The sequence below is a fragment of the Pangasianodon hypophthalmus genome, chromosome 8 (assembly GCF_027358585.1).
Source record: "Pangasianodon hypophthalmus isolate fPanHyp1 chromosome 8, fPanHyp1.pri, whole genome shotgun sequence".
Taxonomy (NCBI): Eukaryota; Metazoa; Chordata; class Actinopteri; order Siluriformes; family Pangasiidae; genus Pangasianodon; species Pangasianodon hypophthalmus.
This window is the reverse complement of record NC_069717.1, coordinates 17706520-17726486: the sequence shown is the minus strand read 5'-3', so window position 1 is coordinate 17726486 and position 19967 is coordinate 17706520. Positions and strand designations below refer to the sequence as shown.

Genomic DNA, 19967 nt, shown 5'->3' with positions numbered 1-19967 from the left:
CAAAAACATGGCTGCCTTTGGCCAATCAAATTTCAGCAGACATGTGACAAGGTAGCCACTGAGCTATTTTCACAAAACTTGAATGGTATGTAAAAAAAAAATACTCAGGAGATTGTCACTCTCAATAATTAACATAAACATGTTGACATTTATAAACAGCATGACCACCATATGTCACTCAATTAAAAGGAGGTGGAGCCTAATTTATGCAAACCCCTGTAATCCATGAAGGCTTGCATGCATTTGCACCAAAGTTGAAAGGCATACACAGGACAAGATTTTGGCATCATTTACACAGTTAAGGATGTGGCCAAAAAGAGTGTTTTTCAGGAACTGTAAGTCCAGTCAAGCTGAAATTTGGTACATTTACATTTACTGCATTTGGCAGATTGCCTTTATCTTGAGTGACTTACAGTTATCTCATTTATACAGCTGAGCAGTTGAGGGTTAAAGACTTTGCTCAATGGCCCAGTAGTGGCAGTTTGGCAGGGTTGGGATTTGAACTCACGGCCTTCCAATCAGACGTTAGGGCTCCAAGCATTGAAGATGTTATAATTCATGATTGGCAATAGGGACTTGAACAAAACTTGACTGACGTGTTCAGTACAATGTTCTGAGGATGTCTGCAAAGGTTGGAGCATGGTCACTGAAAGGGGCTGGAGTTCAAATAACTGTTTCTTAAATTAAGTCTATTTAAGCTGAAATTTGGTGTGCTGCATTGTTTTGCTAATCTATAACTGGATTTTTCATCACATAATTACTTCAAAAACATAGCTGCCTTCAGCCAATCACATTTCAGCAGACATTTACACAGCTAGCACTGAACTATGATTACAATTCTTCATAAGTATGTTCATCCAATGTCTCTTAAAAATAGAAAAAACATATCTTTTCATGTTTTAGCACCCCCTCATGCTCAAATGACATTTGAAAAATTTTCTGCCCCCTGGGGGTGTTGTCCCAATAAGTATTCTCAAGTTTCATGTTGATCCATCAAGCCGTTTTCTACATATGGCCTCACATCCTGTTTGGCTGTCAAACAGTTCAAAAGTTATATGCAAAAATGTACCTTGAGTTTTGACCCAATAGTGACATTACAGGCATTGCGGAGCGGAGCCCAAAATTGGTGAAATAACTATTGGCACAGTGTGCCAAATTTCGCAACTTTGTACCATACAGTCCTAGGGCCTGCCTTAGACTTACAGCATAGAATAATAATAAATAAGACTGCAAGCAGCTACTGAGGGGTCAAGCACTATATAGCACCACCTATTTCGTCAATGTCTGAAATAATACAGGACAGATTTCAAAAGCAATACATGTCTTTAAATATACAATAAAATATAAATAAAAAAAAAAAAAATATATATATATATATATATATATAATAAAATTGCACAATTTCTTCTAAAGTCCAAATGAGGTGAGACATCTGTTAAAATATTGTTCAGAGCCCGATGTCCTTTGTTTTTTTAAATATTCTACCAGGAAAGTCTTTGTATGCTGTGCACACATGGTAGGCCTCAACATTGCATTTTTCAACTTGTCATGGGTCTACAAGCATGTATGATATAATATTGGATGTGGTTTGATGAGTAAATGTCATCTTTTTTACATAGTTTTGTGAATTCACACGTGTGTTTTCAAAATATGACCTCACTTCCTTAGCAAAAACTGAAAGCTGTGTATAATTTTCGATAAATTCCAAATTGTTCATAAAATACAAAGGTGGCTATGGAAATTTTTAAATCAACTGACCTTAGAAATGTCCAAGGAATCAGGGAAAACAAGAATCAAAATGCTAAACCAAACACTTCAAAAGTAATGGGAAAAAGTTTTCCTTATTATAGTGCCAGCTAGTGGTCAAATGAGAGAAAATTTGACAGGGTCTTTCGAGACATCATTCTTGAGGTGTCTGCCAAGTTTGGTGTGAAAATGTAAGAGCATTGCTGAGATATAGCTAAACTTCCTGTTTTGTGTAATGGCAGAAATTTACAAATGGTGGATGGAAAATGTTTGCAGTGACCAAGACTGGACATCATGTCAGAAATCAGATGACAACTTATTCCAAATGGTTCGAGAGTAAATAGCAAAAACATAGGTTTTCATGTTTTAGTGACCCCCAGTGCTAAAAGTTTTGGGGCCCCTGGGGTGCCCTCCAAGTAAATATTTTCAAGTTTTATGTCGATCCATCAAGCCAATGTCATTGCTGACAATTACATTTGCATGTTACAGGCGAATGCTTTTGAATATTAAAAAAACCCTTCTTATAACTTTTGTGGAGATTAGTCTCAAGATCATCTCAGCCAAATTTGGTAAAGATTGAACAGAATTTGTGGGCTGTGAAAACTTTTAAAAGTTTCTCAAAAAACTCAAAATGGCAGAAAAACTTTACCCTTAATCCCTAATAATAATAATAATAATAATAATAATAATAATAATAAAAAGTATGTAGTTAAGCTCTGTGGTTAGCAAGTTCATTAATTGAAATGGTTCAAAAACAGCTTTTTAATGGCTCAAAAATATATATGATGGAACATATTTGCCTTATGTGCCTAATACATGAATACTATAGAGGGTGTTTTTTTAATATACTAGATGGTGTCTATGGCTGCAACTATGAAAAACCTTAGAATAAATTGTCTGCCAACAATCAAGTTTTCTGTTTGTTTCTGTGGGTGTTTCTGTAGGATGAGGAAGATGGTGATACGTATGAAGCTCCTCCTTGTGAGCGTCCTACCATCAAAGTTCAGCATCGGCATGTAGAAGAGAATGTATACCTTGGTACTTCTTGCTAACTCTATTTAATTGCATTACACAGATTTTCTGAAGTTCAGTTTTTCAGTTTTTTTAAAGCACATCCTCCCAGAATTTTCTTAGTGGCTGTTTAGTAAATGTACAAAAAAAATGTATGAATGTATTAAAAGCATTATTTTTTATCTCATTGTTTTATATGTGTAGGCTACCCTGAGAGGCCTCCATACCCCATAAATCCCCAAAGACAGGCAGCGCCACCACCACGACCAGCCAAGATCACACCTAAAATGGTAATTGTTAAATATTAAGAAAAATGTACCTGTTCTGCAGTAGACAATAGTGTTATATTGTCTAAGAAACAAAAATGCACCTGCTTCTATAAAAGAGTGTTATATGCATAGGAAAGCCAAGGTTATAACACCTAAAAGTGACAGGAAAGCTTTCTCTTTTCTAGAAATCCCCTAAGCCGCTACCTGATCAAGAGGAGTTCTACGTTGATTCCAACAACAGAAAATGTGAGCACTTATTTTAACCTTCAAATGACAAGACTTACTTTTCACAAGTAGCTGTTTACCATTTGTGGATGTTTTTTTTGTGATAAATCAGGGAACTGTAAGGTGATGTAATCAGAATAGCTAGTGGTTATAAAAGTAGCCCACTACTGCATGGCAATTGCAGGAAGAATGCTTTATTTAAGACCTGGCAAACAAATCCAAAATGTACAGCAAGGTTGTAGTCACAAAACCAACAAGATTCAGGCGATGTAAAAACAGACAGAATCAGGCAAGGCACGAGAATCAAAAACCAGGAAACCAGAAATCAGCTCACTTACCAGGATACCAAAAACACATGGGACATAAAGCTTGGTAACATCAGGCAAAAAAAACACACTGCATGGATACTTTGTAAAGAACTGTAGATTTGTGTGAGTTTATATAGGATCGTTTATGATTAAGCCCAGGTGTGTGTGATTAGTATGATGGCGACTGAGAACGTGACAGTGTTTGTGTGTGTTGGGTGTTGTAGACTGTGGTGGTCATTTCTGTTAGCCGCAAAGCAGGTTGGGAGTTGTGGTTTACAGTCTCCGGCTTTGTAGGCCGCGATGCATTTGGGGATTGTAGTGTGATGCTGCTTCTGGCGTTGAGGGGAGACTTACACACACACAGGTGCATACTCTTTCAATAAATATTCAGTTCATACCAAACATTCTGTCAATAACTCCGATGAGCCAAAGGTCTCATTCTTTCAGCTGAATAAAATACTATTGAAATATAGGGAGTCTAAGTAATAGTTCATTTATTGCTCTCTGCTTTATTAGTGGTACTATGTGCAAGATCAATTCTAGAGTTTAACCCTTAGGGGACCCCCAAGTATGATGTGCAAACAATGTGGAAATAACAGTCGGTTTCATGTGTACACACTTTTGTGTATGTGTATGTGTAAACTTCTACACTATATATCATGAAATATGCAGTCATAGCTGGTGTGGTAAACTCTGGAAAAAAAAAAAAGCGTATGTTGATGCCCAGGTAGCCAGTCTTTGCTTAGACAGGGGAGAACCCCATGACATCACACCATGACCAATGATTAGCTGGTCTGATGAGTGAATAGCTGTCATGCTTATTAGGCATGCGACTCTCCTACCCTTCTTACTGATTGCCAGAAGGAAGGCAGTCTTCAATGATACCCCTTTCAGATCAACCTCTTGATTGGGCTTGTAGAGAAAGGACTTAAGGGATCATCTGTCTCCAGCACACTGGGTCCAGCCAGGGTGCATACCGCTTTTGAAATACTCCCACCTAACAGAAACGGTGCCTACAAAAAGCCCTTTTCCCAGTTCTGCTGCACCATCTCTGGGTGCAAGCGCCACTCTCCTGAATGTGTGCATTGTCTGGATAGCATGCCTACCACTCCATTGTGCTGAATGGGAAGGTGAATCACCCTCAGTGAAGTTAGCCGTGGGTGAGCCCATTTGAGAAGTTCCCTTGTGAGGTGGAGGTCGTTTCTGAACTTTGTGGTGCTCTGGTGGTTTATATACAGTACCTGACCATCACCATGTTGTTTAACAGATTAGGATGTGGTGGTGTCTCAGCAGTGGTAGGAAAAACCTGAGGGCTATCAAGACTGCTCTCTGTTGTAGTAGGTTGATTCCTACTTCACATTGTGGTCCCATGTGCCTCCTTTGCCTCTGTTGCACTACACTGCTCCCCTCCCAGTGAAGGAGGCATCCATGGTGATTGTCTCTCTCCTGCAGGGAACTGCCCCTAAAAGTACACCATTCATGAGGAAGGCCTGTTCCTCTGGTGGAGGCACAGAGAAGCCAGTCATTCGGTATGTAAGAACCCGGACCCTTCTTCCATTGGAGGTAACAAGCAGGCAGCCTGCATGCATGTTGAGAACACCCACAGGCTGGAGACAGCCCAAAGGTTGGAACTTTGAACTGGTACACCTGTCCCATATAGGGAAGTTGTAGCTCAGTGGTTAACATGTTGGACTTCTGCTTGGAAGGTTGAGAGTTCAAATCCCAGCACCACCAATCTGCCACTGCTGGGCCAAAATGCCATAAATGTAAATATAGGCAAACCTCAAGAAACACCTATGTTCTGGACCAATGGAAGCAGGTCTACCGACATAAGCCTGGCTGCATGGCATGGCCCACTCAAACACACACAGCTGTATGTGTCAGAAAATGCTCTCAGAAACTCTGCACCAACTCTCTCATTCTTTTTTTTTTTCAGACTTTACCTGCAACACACACGATAGAAATATAGCACTGTTAATCACACACAGGTGAATGCTCATTCATTATTAAAGCAAAAAAGTGGCAAAGATTTGCTTAAAAAAATTAGAATTTTAAAAGCCATTGAAATTTTAATAATGAAAATGAAAGACCATTGAATTCATAATATTGAAATATATTAGGTTGAAAACCAACATATTTGTATTTATTAATTTATTTTCAATTAACCTCCTTGAAATGAACCTTTTCTTCATGTTCAGAGACTAACTTTTTAAAATTCAGGTTTTTAAAAAAAATCAAGTATCTATATTAAAGGTTTTTATTCAGAGTTCACAAATTCAGTTTAAATAATGCAGTTTTCAGATATTCAAAATCCTGTATTGAGGTTGTTAATTTCAGTGCTCAAATCCAACCATTAAAAGTCAGGCTGCAAAATACAAGACAAACTAATTCAAGTTTAACATTCGGGCTACTCAGAAGTAGGCAAAGGCAATTGAGTCTGGAATGTTTTGTGCCATCTTGCATCCCTTGACATCAAACGCCTCCACCTCTCAGAAGCGTGCATGCAGGCGTGTCATAATCATTTTAAAAGTGTGTGTGTGTGTGTGTGTGTGTGTGTGTGTGTGTGTGTGTGTGGGAGGGGGGTTTACTGAGGATAAGTGGTAAGTAATTTCCCTAGAAAAAAAAAATTGCCTACACTTCATCACAATAGTATGTAGTATAGTATAGTACTAAATAATATCACATTCAAAACATATAATGAAGTGTCACACCTGACTAGGAACATAGACAGAAACTTCAACCTTTTTGCATGTGTAAATAAAGACACATTTTATACACTAAATATCAAAAATAAAAATTTTATGATTAATTTTCAAGCATGCATTTCAAGCAGGTATTTTTACAAAAAAAGAAGTTGAAAAATGATAATTTCTGACAATATATCAGAAAATATCAATTACATACAAGATCATATTAAATGTAGTGAGGCCACAGTTTAAAGCTAGTTGGACTTTTTCAGTAGCCAATGGAAGTTGGCTGACTTTACAGCAGAAAAAAATAAACAAACAAACAAAAAAAAAAAATCCTTGCTCATATGTATTGACAATAACATTGAACTATGTTGTCCAAATTACTCCTGGCCATACCCACTATTTAACCAAAGTACTCTTTCCTTTATCTTTACAAGAAACAAATTATTTAGCAACCATTTTACTGTCCAACTTGTCCAGCTTTTCCTTTTGTACATGAATCATTGCTACACTATTAAGATGCGTTTGTGACAGAGTACTATGGAGCCATGTTTTCAACCTTCTGAGACCATTGAAACCTCTTTCATTGAAACCTCTTTCATTGAAAGCTTCAGGTGATGACAGAGGAACAACAAGAAGCAATCTGACAAGTGTTTGAACATGATCAGACAGGCCACAGTCCTCTGAACACATTCCTCGAAGAATACAAACAACGTAACTGCTTGACTGGAAATTATAATTGGTTCTGAACATAGCTAGTTGTATCTTCAGGCATTCTAGTTTGAGTTCTGGGTACTGTTGCACAACATCATGTACCTCTCCAGTCAAGAGGACCGTTCCTGCTTGAAACCTTGTCTAAACTGCAGATCCACAACATCACAGACTTCTGTTCTGTAATACTCAGAGGAGGATTCATGTATATCCACAGGAGCAGGGTCTGTAAAACACTAAGGTGGCCTCTGGACATGTGGACATACAATGGAAGTTAGACCAAGTGTTTCACACATATATGATGCTTTGGTGTTTTTTTTTTCTGAGAAAGTGTCTTCCACACAGGCAACAGCAGAAAGCATATAGTCTGTGTTCTGCTCTGAAGGGAAACATTTAGAGTCTCCAAGACATCTGTAGACTCTAAGGCAAGAAAAAGAGCAAGAAGAACATGTCCCTGCTGAAATCTGTCCAACAGATAGAGAAAAAAATATAGAGAAAAAAATATACGTGGCAACATAAATGTACATGACAGTTCGGAGAAGGGTGCCAGAGCGCTGTGGGCTGCTTATGTGCGCTGAGCGAGGGGGAAATACATGACAGATTCCCTCCTCGAGGGCTTTGCTCCTTCAGTGCCTTCAAACGCTCCACCAGCAGTCCTGCACCTCTGGGAAAAATAACTAAGCAATACCCCCGGACCTGAGACAGGCCTTGTCCAGCATGTTGATTTCTCTGAGACGAGCTGGGGAGTAGACAAGGGGCATACTGGCAAGAAGCAGGTGGTGTTTTGGTGACATCCTCGTTGGAATCAGGTGGCAGAGCCATGGTGTTCTGGCCGGGGTGGATATAGGAGGCGGCGCCATTGGCCTCGGGCATGAGCATGGTGATGGAGGCCACACCGTTGGCCTTGGGCAGGAGCAGGGCGCAGCAGGGCCCTGAACACAGAACAAAGGCTCAGAAATGACAGGCAGGTAAACATTGAACAATACTTCGCACTGAACACAGAAAAACAAGGGTTTAAATATACAATGAGTGAGTAATAGAGACACATGAGGGAGACAGCCAATGACGGGACATGGGTGGAGATAAGACATGAACCAAAACGAAAACACATATGGCAACATAAACAAACATGACAGTTCGGAGAAGTGTGTCGGAGTGCTGCAGACTGCTTATGAGCGCTGAGCACCTCTGCTCATAGCGCTCAGCATGAGGGGGAAATACGTGACAATAGACTACCTGTTCTATTACACTGACAGATCTTGTGAACTTGAAGAGCAATTACTTTAAAATTCTACAGTAAAATTAAATAATCTTTATTCTGAGCATAGCGTAAGTCACTATGAACTGAAATAAGTTTTATCAATTTGAATGTTTTATTATGCATCAAAATAGCCTAAATTTCATATGCAATTTAGCAACATTTTTACTGTTTATAATAACCTATTAAATTTTCACTGCTGATGCAATAAAGATTTTAAACAAGATGTTTTGGTATGATGGTCTATCAATTTGAAATGAGCATTCTGTAGTAAATTAAACTTGTCTTGGCTCAGTTCGATTAATTGATCTTTTAAACTTGTTAAAATATCTAAGTTTCTAGAATAAAAGTAATTAATCTTTATTGTGAACATAGAGGAGCTCACTCTGAACTGATATAAGTAGTTTGATCATCTACCAATTTGAAGTGTCAATTTTATAATGCATTAAAAATGTGCCTCCTGGCACAATTACATTGACGAATCCAGTGATTTACATGCCATACATGGCACTCAGCAAGGAAGAGATTAAAGGGAAAATTAAAGAATTTGTTAATAATGAATGGCAAGAAGTATGGAATAGAGAAACTAAGAGCAGATAATTGTATAACATTCAGCAGCAAGTAAACAGAGGGAGGAAAGTATATAATAACAGGAAGGAAGATTCAATTATTACTCGCATCCGAATAGGACATTCTGGGCTAAAATTTAAAATAAGAATTTAAAATAAAATAATTGAAAAGAATTTTTTTCCTACTGCTTATTGATGCTCCACACTCCAGTCCAGTCGATGGCGGTAATACACCGGAAGCTGGTTTGCCAAGTGCCACAAAACTTCATATGAAAAAGAGGAGGATTTTTCATGAGATTGATTCTGTGATTCCTAAAATTAATGACCAAAATAGAGAACTTTGTGAGGAACCCTTTAATATAGAGGGTCTTTTTAATGTAGTAAAAAGAATGCCAAACAATAAATCTCCAGGGCCGGATGGCTTACCATTTGAATTTTGAAGTCTTTTGGGACTACATTAAGTTTCTTCTTTACAAAGCCCTTGTTGAGTGTTTAAACAATGGTGAATTGGCAGAATCAATGGAACAAGGTCTCATTTGTCTTATTCCTAAGCCTAATAAGGATTCCAGTCTTTAGGATAATTGGCGCCCGATCACCCTTTTGAATATTTATAAAATATTAACTTCTGTATATGCTGACAAGATCAAACCTTGCTTAGCAAACATCATTTCTAACATTCAATCTGGATTTCTAAAAGGTAGACATATTTCTATCAATATTAGATTAATTATAGATATCTTAGATTATTCAGAATTCATAAATAAAGAGGTATTAATTTTGTTTATCAATTTTTATAAAGCTTTCGATACAGCTGAGCATTTCTTTATTTTTGAAGCCCTTTCTAAGTTTGGTTTTGGTAGATCCTTTAGTAACGCGATTCGAACTCTATATAACGATGTTAACAGTTGTGTTTCCTTAGCTTCCGGCACCTCCCCCCAATTTTCTGTGGGCCGAGGTATTCGCCAGGGATGCCCCATCTCTCCTTTTCTTTTTCTATTGGCCGCCGAGCTATAAAGTTTGCATATAAAGCACTCCAATATTGAGGGTATAAATATTGGAGGGAATACATTGATCATTAATCAGTTAGCTGATGATAGTTGTCTTTTTCTTAAAAATGATTCACAAGTTTCTGTTGCCTTAAATGAATTTAATCTTTTCTCCAAAGCTTCAGGATTAGTAGTAAATTCCAACAAAAGTGAAATTTTATATGTACATGATTCAAGTTAAATGTCATGTAAAATATCTAGGGGTTGATATCTGCAGATCAGATTCAGACCGTCTCCATCAAAATTTTCAGCCAAGGCTAGATAATATTAAAAAACTTTTATGTTGCTGGCTGCAGCGAGACTTGACAATTTATGGGAGAGTCCTGTTGACTAAGGCTGAGGGCATATCATGCCTAGTTTATCCTGCTTTTTCCCTTTAAGTTGATCAAAAAACTATCAAATCTATTAACTCTTTGCTATTCCGCTTTATTTGGAAAAATAAGACAGAATGTGTTCAAAGGAAATCTATGATTAGAAATTATAAGGAGGGTGGTCTTAACATGTTAGATTTTAAAACCATTAACCAGACTTTCAAAATTAACTGGATTAAGAATTGTTTATATAATGAGTTACCCTGGTTTTGGATCCCTAACCTAATCTTCAAATGTTGTGGTGGCCTTACATTTTTTTATTGTCCTGTAACTTTAAGTGTAGTAAGTTACCTATCAAACTCTCAAATTTTCATAAGCAAGCCCTAGAATCCTGGAAGATTGCTTTTAAACATAATTTCTCCCCACACACGTATGTATTATTTGGAACAATGAAAATATATTGTCTGGTAACAAATCAATTTTTTTCATTGAATGGGTGAATCAAAATATTTTTTTTTGTTTCTGATTTATTCAACGCTCACTGGGACCTTCTTTCCTTTCCTGATTTTGTGTCTTTAAAAGGTGCAGCAATTTCACTAAGGGAGTTTAATAAGGTGATTAAAAGTATCCCTGTCAGTTTAAAAACTTTGTTTAAAGTGCATTTATGTTATGGCTGTGTAAACAACCATTTTCCTACACTTGCATTCAATGGAGTTTATGTATTAGATAAAAAATGCAATAACTTCTTTATCAGAAATGCTCTCTCTTCAACTCCAGGATGCCCCTCTAAAGAACAATCTAAATGGAGGATCTGTTATCCGGACTCTGATTTGAAAAACTTATGGCCCTTTCCTCACAGACTTTTTATTCCAAGTAAAGTTAAACAACTCCATTTCAAAACTGTTCATAGATACTACACTTGTAATTTATTCTTAAGCAGGTTTTCTGAGAATATATCTTCATTGTGCTCATTTTGTAATACTGATGAAGAATCTATTCGACATCTGTTTTGTCATTGCCCATTCTCCAAGTTTTTTTGGTCAGAAGTTACTGTGTTAATTTCTTTCTGCTGTAACAAAATGAATAACAAAATTTTTTTTTTTTTTGTCAGATTTTCATTCTAAAGACAGTAATCTTGAACATACTGTATTATTGCTTTGTCTTCTGGGTAAATTTCACCTTCATAAAGCCAGAACCATTCATTGTAAACCTAACTTTACAATGTTTTCATCTGATTTAAAGTCTATTTTTACTTCTTTTAAGAATGTGTCTAAACCTTTGAACTCAAAGGCTTCTAAAACATTTAACATTCTTAAGTCTGTTGTACGGTGTCTTTAAAAGGGTTTTAAACTACATGCCCCCTGTTACTTCTTAGCTATTGTAATTTTTTAATTTTGCAATAAAAAAAAAGAAGAAGAAAAGAAAAAGAGGAGGAAGAAGAAGAAATCAAGTTGCTTTGGGTGTGCGGGAGTGTGCGGACGCTCACTTTCCGTTTCCGGCGTTATTACTGCCAAGTGTCTAAAAGCCGTACCCCTAAAATTTACGTGCAGCTCTTTCTGAACCGCGGTTTCAGGAAGAGCGGCTGGTTTAACCGCGGTGCCTACAGACTTAATGTTCTTTGACCATGGTGACCATGATTGTTTGGGGGATCGTTCAGTCATTCTAACTTGTCCAATACGTATATGTGTTCGATACAGAGAACTCCTGCGCTGGAGTTTTTTTAAAAATTTTTTAATTAAGCTTCATCAATCAGTTAAGAATCATGTTTCTGTATAAGCGCGGACACCCGCACCCCCCATGCTAGCGTGCATGTCTCTCTCACGATCTCACGCTGCGAAGGTAATTGTATGGAATTAAATTTGTGCCATTTAAGTATTGAACATAACTTTTAAAGAAACAAAAATATAGCTACAATGAGAAAGAAAAAAAAAAACACTCTAAAACTGAAAACAATGAACTAAGTAGCAAAAATTTAACATGGTCTTCAAATAAACAGGATTCTTTGTTAGCAGTTTTCTAAGCTTCCTTTTCGCTAATAATGCTGTATGAATGCGCTGCCCGAGTTTTTTTCGTTTCTTGAAAAGTTCAACACTTCTGGCACAAATTTAATTGCATACAATCGTGGTCATTTGTCTTTTACCTGTCATGTGTTTATAGTTATTATACTGTCATGGGTGTCTGCAATGTGAGTGTGGGGGAATGAGCGAATTGTAAAGTGGCACGGCACACCGCATGCCTCTTTGAGGTTGTTATACTCGCTCTCTCTCTCTGAGCATGTGCGTGTTTGTGTCAAAGCGAGCTGAAAGAGGATGCATACACTCAGAAAAAAAAAATAAATCAGTGGTTCAGTAAATATGACACCGCTTCACATAAGTGAATATTTTTACTTTTTGCTTTTTTTCTTTGCATATTTTATTTAAAATATGAATCTTTGAACACTTGGGGAAAAAAAAAACTAGTTTGAATTTCAAGGAGGATAATTCGAGATAAATAAATAGAGGTGTGTGGTTTTCAACCTAATATAGTTCAATATTATGAATCAGTGGTTTTCATTAGAAAGAATTCAATTAAACTTGAAGAGAGGAAGAGAGGCAGTTTAGCCTCTCAAAATGCGAGATCATGGGGTCAAACATTGTATAAAATTTCCGGAGAGAACATCTAGTAGAGAATTTAATCTTTTCCAATTAAAAAAAGGATCCCCAAGCTACCTTGAGGCCCATACTTTGGGCAGATTTCCATTTTAACAATACTCTTCTACAGGTGAGGAGGAAAGTGAAAACTAGAGCTTCTTTGATTCTTTTTGGTATTAGAGCATCCATGCCTAGTACTCCAAATATAGTAAACTCATGGGTTAACACTATCTTCAAGTTAAATGCCTCAGAAAGAAATTTATCAACTTCAGACCAAAACACTAACAAGGTTGGACATTTCAACATATAAGCCAGATGCGCCTCAGCAAGGCATCACTGATCACAAAGCTTATCCACTAAATTTTTGGCCATAGTTTGGCCTTACTATAATGTATCCTATGGACAATTATAAATTGAATTGGTGGAGAGAGCAGAAAAGGAAACAAATGTATAATTTGCTGAATTTTGGAAATGCCATTTTTATACCAATTCATAAAGGTGGAAGCTGAAAGGCTGTTTCCCTCCTTCCAATTTGGAAGGGGGAAATAGATGATTTGCAAATTGGGCCCCAGCTTAGGACATTTTGTGAAACAAAAGTGATGTTGAAAGTGACACCACATCTGAAAGGTGAAGGAGACAACAGGGCAAGATGTATACTGTGAAATGGGTAGGAGCAACTCAGTAGTGCTCAAAGCAGGGAGTGAAGATAAAAGACAAGAGCCTGCTTCCATGAAGCACCAGCTAAGACCTGATGATTGGAACCAAAGTATATCTTTGTACATTAGCTGCCCAGTAAAAAAAAAAACAAACAAACATAAAATTAGGGAGTGCAAAACCACCTTCACCTCATTGTCTATAAAGAAGGTTTCTATGAATTCCAGGGGGGGGGTTTCCCTTCCAAACAAAACACATAACCAAATTATTGAGTAAATTAAAGAAAAATCTATGCAAAAATGGAAGAACTTGAAACAAATATAAAAATCTAGGCAGAATGGGACAAGGAGGTCTGATGGCTTGAAATGACCCCTCCTCATACTTTGCAATGCCCTTCAGTGTATCCTTCAGTTTACCTGACTGTCCAAACTACATTCGCAACTCATGAATGCAATCCACAGCGTTGTTGTCTTGAGGAGAGAGTGCTAGGTCAAGAGATACGGATGCATGATCTATAGTCAAATATTTCACTACCTTATAGGAAGGGAGGAGCGTTTTATCCACAAAAAAATAATCTATCCTTGAATAAGGTGGTGTATGTGTGAGCTTTCTTATCAAGAAACAGAAATTGCCATAGATCAATGCACTGATTTGTGATTTGTGAAAAAAAAAACAGTTAGGTCTGGGTGAATTTAGAAGATGCTGAAGTCTTAGGGTTTAAATTATCTAGCTCAGAGTTCATCACGTAGTTCAGTTCTCCCCCAAAAATCAAATGATGTGAATTAGTATCTGGTATGAGAGAATATTATCTTGTATGCAAAATTAATGTCATCCCAAATGGGAGCATAGACATTGATGAACAGTACTGGAATTTGGAAAAGGAAGCTGGAAATGATAATAAATAGGGATTGGGTATAATTCTCTGAGTAGAGAACTGCATTTTTTTGTGAATCAGAATGACAGTGCCCTGTGTTTCTCATTTAATTTAAAGTGATAGATTTGGCTGATTTGTTTCATAAGTCTTAAATGGTTGGAGTTATGTAAATGTGTTTCTTGTAAAAATACAATTTCTGCATTTAAGACTTTAAGGTCAAAAGTCATCATCAAAGATGAAAGCCTCATTATTAAAGTATATTTGGAGTCTGGTTAGGTATAGCAACTGGAAACATACAGCAGCCTGATACAGAGTGTGTTTAATCCCCTTGCACAAGGCTCCTTTTCTCTTGAGTACCACACTCAAATCAGTGTATACTCTCAGACTGCTACCTTGATAGACCACATCATGTTGCCCAGCACAGTACTTGTTCCTGTTCCTTATACCTGTGGGAGCACACAATAAACCATTTCAGGGGGCCAACCCTGTTTAGGCTTTAGAGCTAGTGAGTAGTTTACCCTTAAATGTGTTGCTTCCCATACCTTCTATTAAAATGCCTGCTATGAACTGTTTTGGGTCTTTGCCCTCTTCACTGCCTCAGGTATATTCAAAACGCAGAGATTTGTTCTATACGTGGTTGAGACAGTCAATGAGTGAAGCATAGCCAAATCCATTTAAACATCAGGAAACATCTACCAGCAGCTAGCAGAGCGAGAGAGAGAGAATGAATCATGCATCACTGCCTGGCAAGCTAGTAAGCAAAGATTTGTGCTAGACATTTTGGTTTGGTTCAGAACAAGCAATTGCAAAATGAAGGGCTGGAGTATGACAATTGTTTGTGGATTGTTTACTGCTGCTTTTGTTAACTATCATTCTCAGAGAAAGAGATTAATAGGCAATAGGGTAATATAGAAATTATATAAATTATAATACTATAAGGATTATATGAAATTATGTATAGGAACATTAATTGAGTTAGAGAAAGATTGACTAAAAAAATCTGAAAGGAGATAGGGTTTATACAAGTGGCGAAGTGGTACAGCGTTGCCGTCTCACTGGGTCCTGAGCTCTGTGCAGAGTTTCTGTGCATGTGGGTTTCCTCCAGGTTCTCTGGTTTCCCCCACCTCTCAAAAACATGACAGGTGGATTGGCTAAGATAAATTGCCCCTAGTTGTGAATGAGTGTGTGAAAGTATGTGTATGGTGCCTTGTGACAGAGTGGAATCCCATGTTTCCGCCTCACGCCCAGTGTTCCTGGAATGGTTTCCTGATCCACCACATCCCTGAACAGGATAATGCCGTTATGAAAATGAGAGAATGAGTGAGATAGGGCCTAGAATTGACAATGACAAAGCAGAAGATTTGCAGCCTTCTCAGTTAAAGGCCATACAGTACACAAAACTTGTTTAACTTATTTATTCCTGTCTTTTTTTTTAATTTATTGAAGGTCCTGAAGTCTCCCATAAAGATTGGGCTGGGAAGAAGTTGGCCCCTAGGAAGAGCCCTCCTGCAATACCTGCTCCAAACCTAGAAGAAGGTCTTTCTTTCAAATACATTTTTATGGTGGCATAAAAATTAAAGGCTGTATGTTATGAGTAATCAAAATTTAACCTTTCAGATGTTTACCTGGATCCAAATGAAGGACAGGTAATATATATGATGAATATTTAAAGAATTTAAAGAATAAGGAAATATTCTTGCCAAAAAAATCACGTCAGTAATTGGATGCAATTACTACTATATTTCTTCAGAGAGCACAATAAGAATTTTAGTGAGCTTAATGTAAAAAGTGAGTGTAATGTTTTGTATTAATACTGTGTTTGATTTGTTTCAGAGTGAAAGAGAACCTGTACATGATATATATGTGGAACCTACAACAGGTCATTCTAAAACCTAATTTACTCTAATTCAGCTTAAGCTTTATTGGATATTACTGACCACATTAAAGGTGTAGTGGGTAAGATTTAATAACAAGAGTTAATACCCCCCCCAAAAAAAAAATCAGTGCATCATGTACATGGAGTGCTTTATTTCAGACTTTTTTCTATTTTCTTATGAGTCATAAGTAAATAATTATAAATATAAGATTATTTTTAATACTTGAATGCAAAAGTATCCAAGTCATTCAAATTCGAGAACTTTTGTTGAATTCTAATCTGGTCATCTGAATCTTACTGCTGATGAGTGGTTCACATCTTGTGGTATGGCCACTATATTTTTGCTCTCGAAGTCTTCTTTGAATGGTGGATTATGATATCTTCACCTCTGCTTTGTGGAGGTTGTTGTTGATGTCACTCACTGTTGTTTTTGGTTTTTCTTCACAGCTCTCACAATGTTTCTATCATCACCTGCTGTTGTTTTCCTTGGCCAAACTGTTGATGTTGATGTCCGTACAGCAGTGTTTGTCTTTTGCAGGACATTCCATATTGTTGCATTGACTATGCCCAATTCTTGTGCAATGGCTCTGATTTCTCCTCTTTTTTGGCTTACTTTTCTCCCATAGACAGTGCTCTGGTTTTCATGTTGGTTTATCATTTTCACCAACAAAACCAGCCTTCACAGTCTTCATTCTACTGAAACTGCCCTTGGGCTGTCACTGAGAAGCTCCATGCCAGATCAGCCAAACTGTCATCAGTCCTCATCCTCCTTGACCTTTCAGCAGCGTTTCACACGGTCAACCACAATGCTCTTTTTCCATCCTCATGATTCTTGGAAATTGTGGCACAGCATGGTTTGCTTCCTGCCTGGAGGGTCGGTCATATCAGGTGACATGGAGGGGAACCATGTCTGCTCCACACAGAATCTCCACACTGTTCCACACTAGTCTTAGTACTTGGTAATCTTCTATTCGCCCTCTCTACTCAATTTCTTGGTGAGGTCACTTTCTCACATGGGTTTTCATACCACTGCTATGCGGATGATGCTCAACTCATCCTGTCCTTCTATCATTCAGACACTCATGTTTCTGCTCAGATCTCAGCATGTCTGGCAGACATCTCATCATGGATGGCAGTTCATCAGATGAAATTTAATCCCAGCAAAACTGAACTGCTGTTCATCTCAGGTGACTCATCCCCATGTCAGGATCTTGTGATCTCCCTGGACAACTCTCAGATCTCACTTTTGGTCACTGCACACAACCTTGTGGTAACCATGGACAATCAACTGTCTTTTCCCTTTCACATTGCTAATCTCAAGGTTCAAGGTTCATGCAAGGTTCATGGTTAATCTGACATGCTTATGCCGATTTCTCCTTTACAACATCAGAAGGATGCGTCTATTCACACAGGTCACTCAGGTACTTGTTCAGTCCCTTGTCATTTCGAGACGGGACTTTTGCAACTCCATCCTAGCAGGGCTGCCTCTGAGTTCCATTCGACCTCTGCAACTGATCCAGAATGCAGCTGCACTTGTTTTCAACCTTCCTAAGTTCTCCCACACCACCCCATTGCTATATTCCCTCCACTGGCTTCCTGATGCTTGCCTACAAAGCCAAAAACTGAACAGTACCCACCTACAATGAAGCACTTGCTCCCCGCTCTGCACCATGCTCCCTCCAATCCTCCAGCACTGCTCGACTGGTCCCACCATCTTTCAGGGTACAAGTAAGGCATGCATTAAGACTCTTCTCTGTTCTGGCACCTAGTTGGTGGAATGAACTTCCCCTAGATGTCTGAACAGCTGAGTCACTGGCAGTCTTCAAATGACATCTGAAGACCCACCTCTTCCTGAAGCACTTAAATTAACACTTTAATAAAAAAAGGGTTGTCTGCATGCTTTTCTTACTATATTACCTCCCCAGCAGAGTTTTTAGACTTAGTAGTATTCTTAGTCCATGGCCTAGTGAACCAGTATCAGGATGTATTTATTAATAGAGACTTCAAAGCACTTCTATAAGTGGCTCTGGATAAGGGTGTCTGCCAAATGCCATAAATATAAATCTGGGGCTCAAACCAAGGCTAGACATTCAGTGCTATTAATTCTTTAACCAGTCACTTTAACAGGGCACACCTGGGCATTAAGAAACACCTGTCAGACACATGTTTCAGTATTTTTTGATTACTTGAAAAATGGGTGGGTTCAAACAAAAGGTGCCATATTCCAAGTTGTTTAACACATCTAGATATAAATATCAGGAAATGAAAGCTGAAATGATCTATATGATCTGATGTATAGTCTCATTTTCATTTTTTAAAAAATCTAAAACCCAAATCTCTTCAGCATATAGCAAAACAAAAGAACTGGCCTTGCCATTCCAAAACTAAGAAAAAAAGAAAAAAAACCACCTGGTCTTCTTCCAGTCTTTAACTATCTAGTTTTGGTGAGTCTGTGCCCATGATACCCTCAGATTCTTGTTCTTGGCTGACAGGAGTGGAACCTGATGTGGTCTTTTGCTGTTGTAGCCCATCCACCTTAAGCTGTTCTGAGATGCTTTTCTGCTCACCATGATTGTAAGGAGTGCTTATTTGAGTTGCTATAGACTTCCTGGCAGCTCAGACCAGTTTGGTCATTCTCCTCTGATCTCTCTCATCAACAAGGTGTTTCAGCCTGCAGACCCTCCACACACAGGATTTTTTTTTGTTTTTCACTAAATTCTGTGTAAACTCTAGAGACTGTTGTGTGTGAAATTCCCAGGAGATTAGCAGTTTATGAAATGCCCAAACCAGCCCATTTGGTACCAACATCCATGCCACAGTTAAAGTCACAGAGATCAGACTTTTTCTTCATTCTGATGTTTGATGTGAACTTTAACTGAAGCTCTTGACCTTTAACCGCATGATTTTTTTCTGCTGCTGCCACATGATTGGTTGATTAGATAACTGCATGAGTGTGCAGGTGTGCCTAATTAAGTGGATGGTGAGTGTACATGGTACCGAGACAATATTAATTTTATACAGTATGTGTTTTGTTTTTGGTCATAAACAGCTCTTATTTAAATCAAGAAGCTACATAAATTCAGAAAGTGAAATGCACCAAAGTTACATTACTTTGGCAGAAATCCCCAACAGGTATAATAGTAATGTGTATGAATTTAAAAAACCTGCTACACCTTTAACTGTGATCTGATCTATATATGGTCAACTGCAGAATTGTTGGAAACCTTCAAAAAACTGAGCAAATCTAAATATGTTAACCATGTTTTTTCAAGCATAAAAGGTTTTGGACATTACTTCCTGTAATATCTAACAAGGATGGAGAAAACAAGTAGAGGGATAATGGACTCCGCCATGTAAAACATGTCAAGGTCCTTTATATTCGTAGGAAGGGCCAGCCCAGGAATGTCATATAAGTGGCCCACACACTCACTTGGGATGTCCACAATGACAAATCCACAGTTTAAACTCTTCTGACTATTTATTTTCAAAGATATTGGACAGTAGGCACCAACTACAACACAAATGAAATAAATATATGCAAACAAAAAAATTAACAGGCCTAAAATAAATATAAATTTATAAATTTGCTAATTTCAAATGACCACATGATCAAAATAATATTTTGACTAAGACAATTCTGACTTTAATTTTTATGCTTAAACAGGCACTCTTGCTTTATTTTCACCCTGTTTCCTTTCAGCTGAAATGTTGGATATTTACTACTCTATTGATAAACATACACAGTACCCATTAATAATGCAAATATGAATAGGGCTTCTCAGAGACTAC

The 19967-nt window shown here is 37.7% G+C and overlaps 1 protein-coding gene across 1 annotated transcript in view; it reads left to right on the top strand.

Annotated features, from left to right (window-relative positions):
• The window catches only part of si:dkeyp-117b11.1 (B-cell linker protein), a 58083-nt gene that overhangs the window by 12934 nt on the left and 25182 nt on the right, over positions 1–19967 (top strand). The window contains exons 5-10 of the mRNA XM_026925787.3: positions 2691–2784; positions 2962–3047; positions 3212–3272; positions 15749–15838; positions 15920–15948; positions 16136–16181. Of these exons, the coding sequence (XP_026781588.2) occupies positions 2691–2784; positions 2962–3047; positions 3212–3272; positions 15749–15838; positions 15920–15948; positions 16136–16181 (406 nt within the window). The remainder of the gene's footprint in view (positions 1–2690; positions 2785–2961; positions 3048–3211; positions 3273–15748; positions 15839–15919; positions 15949–16135; positions 16182–19967) is intronic.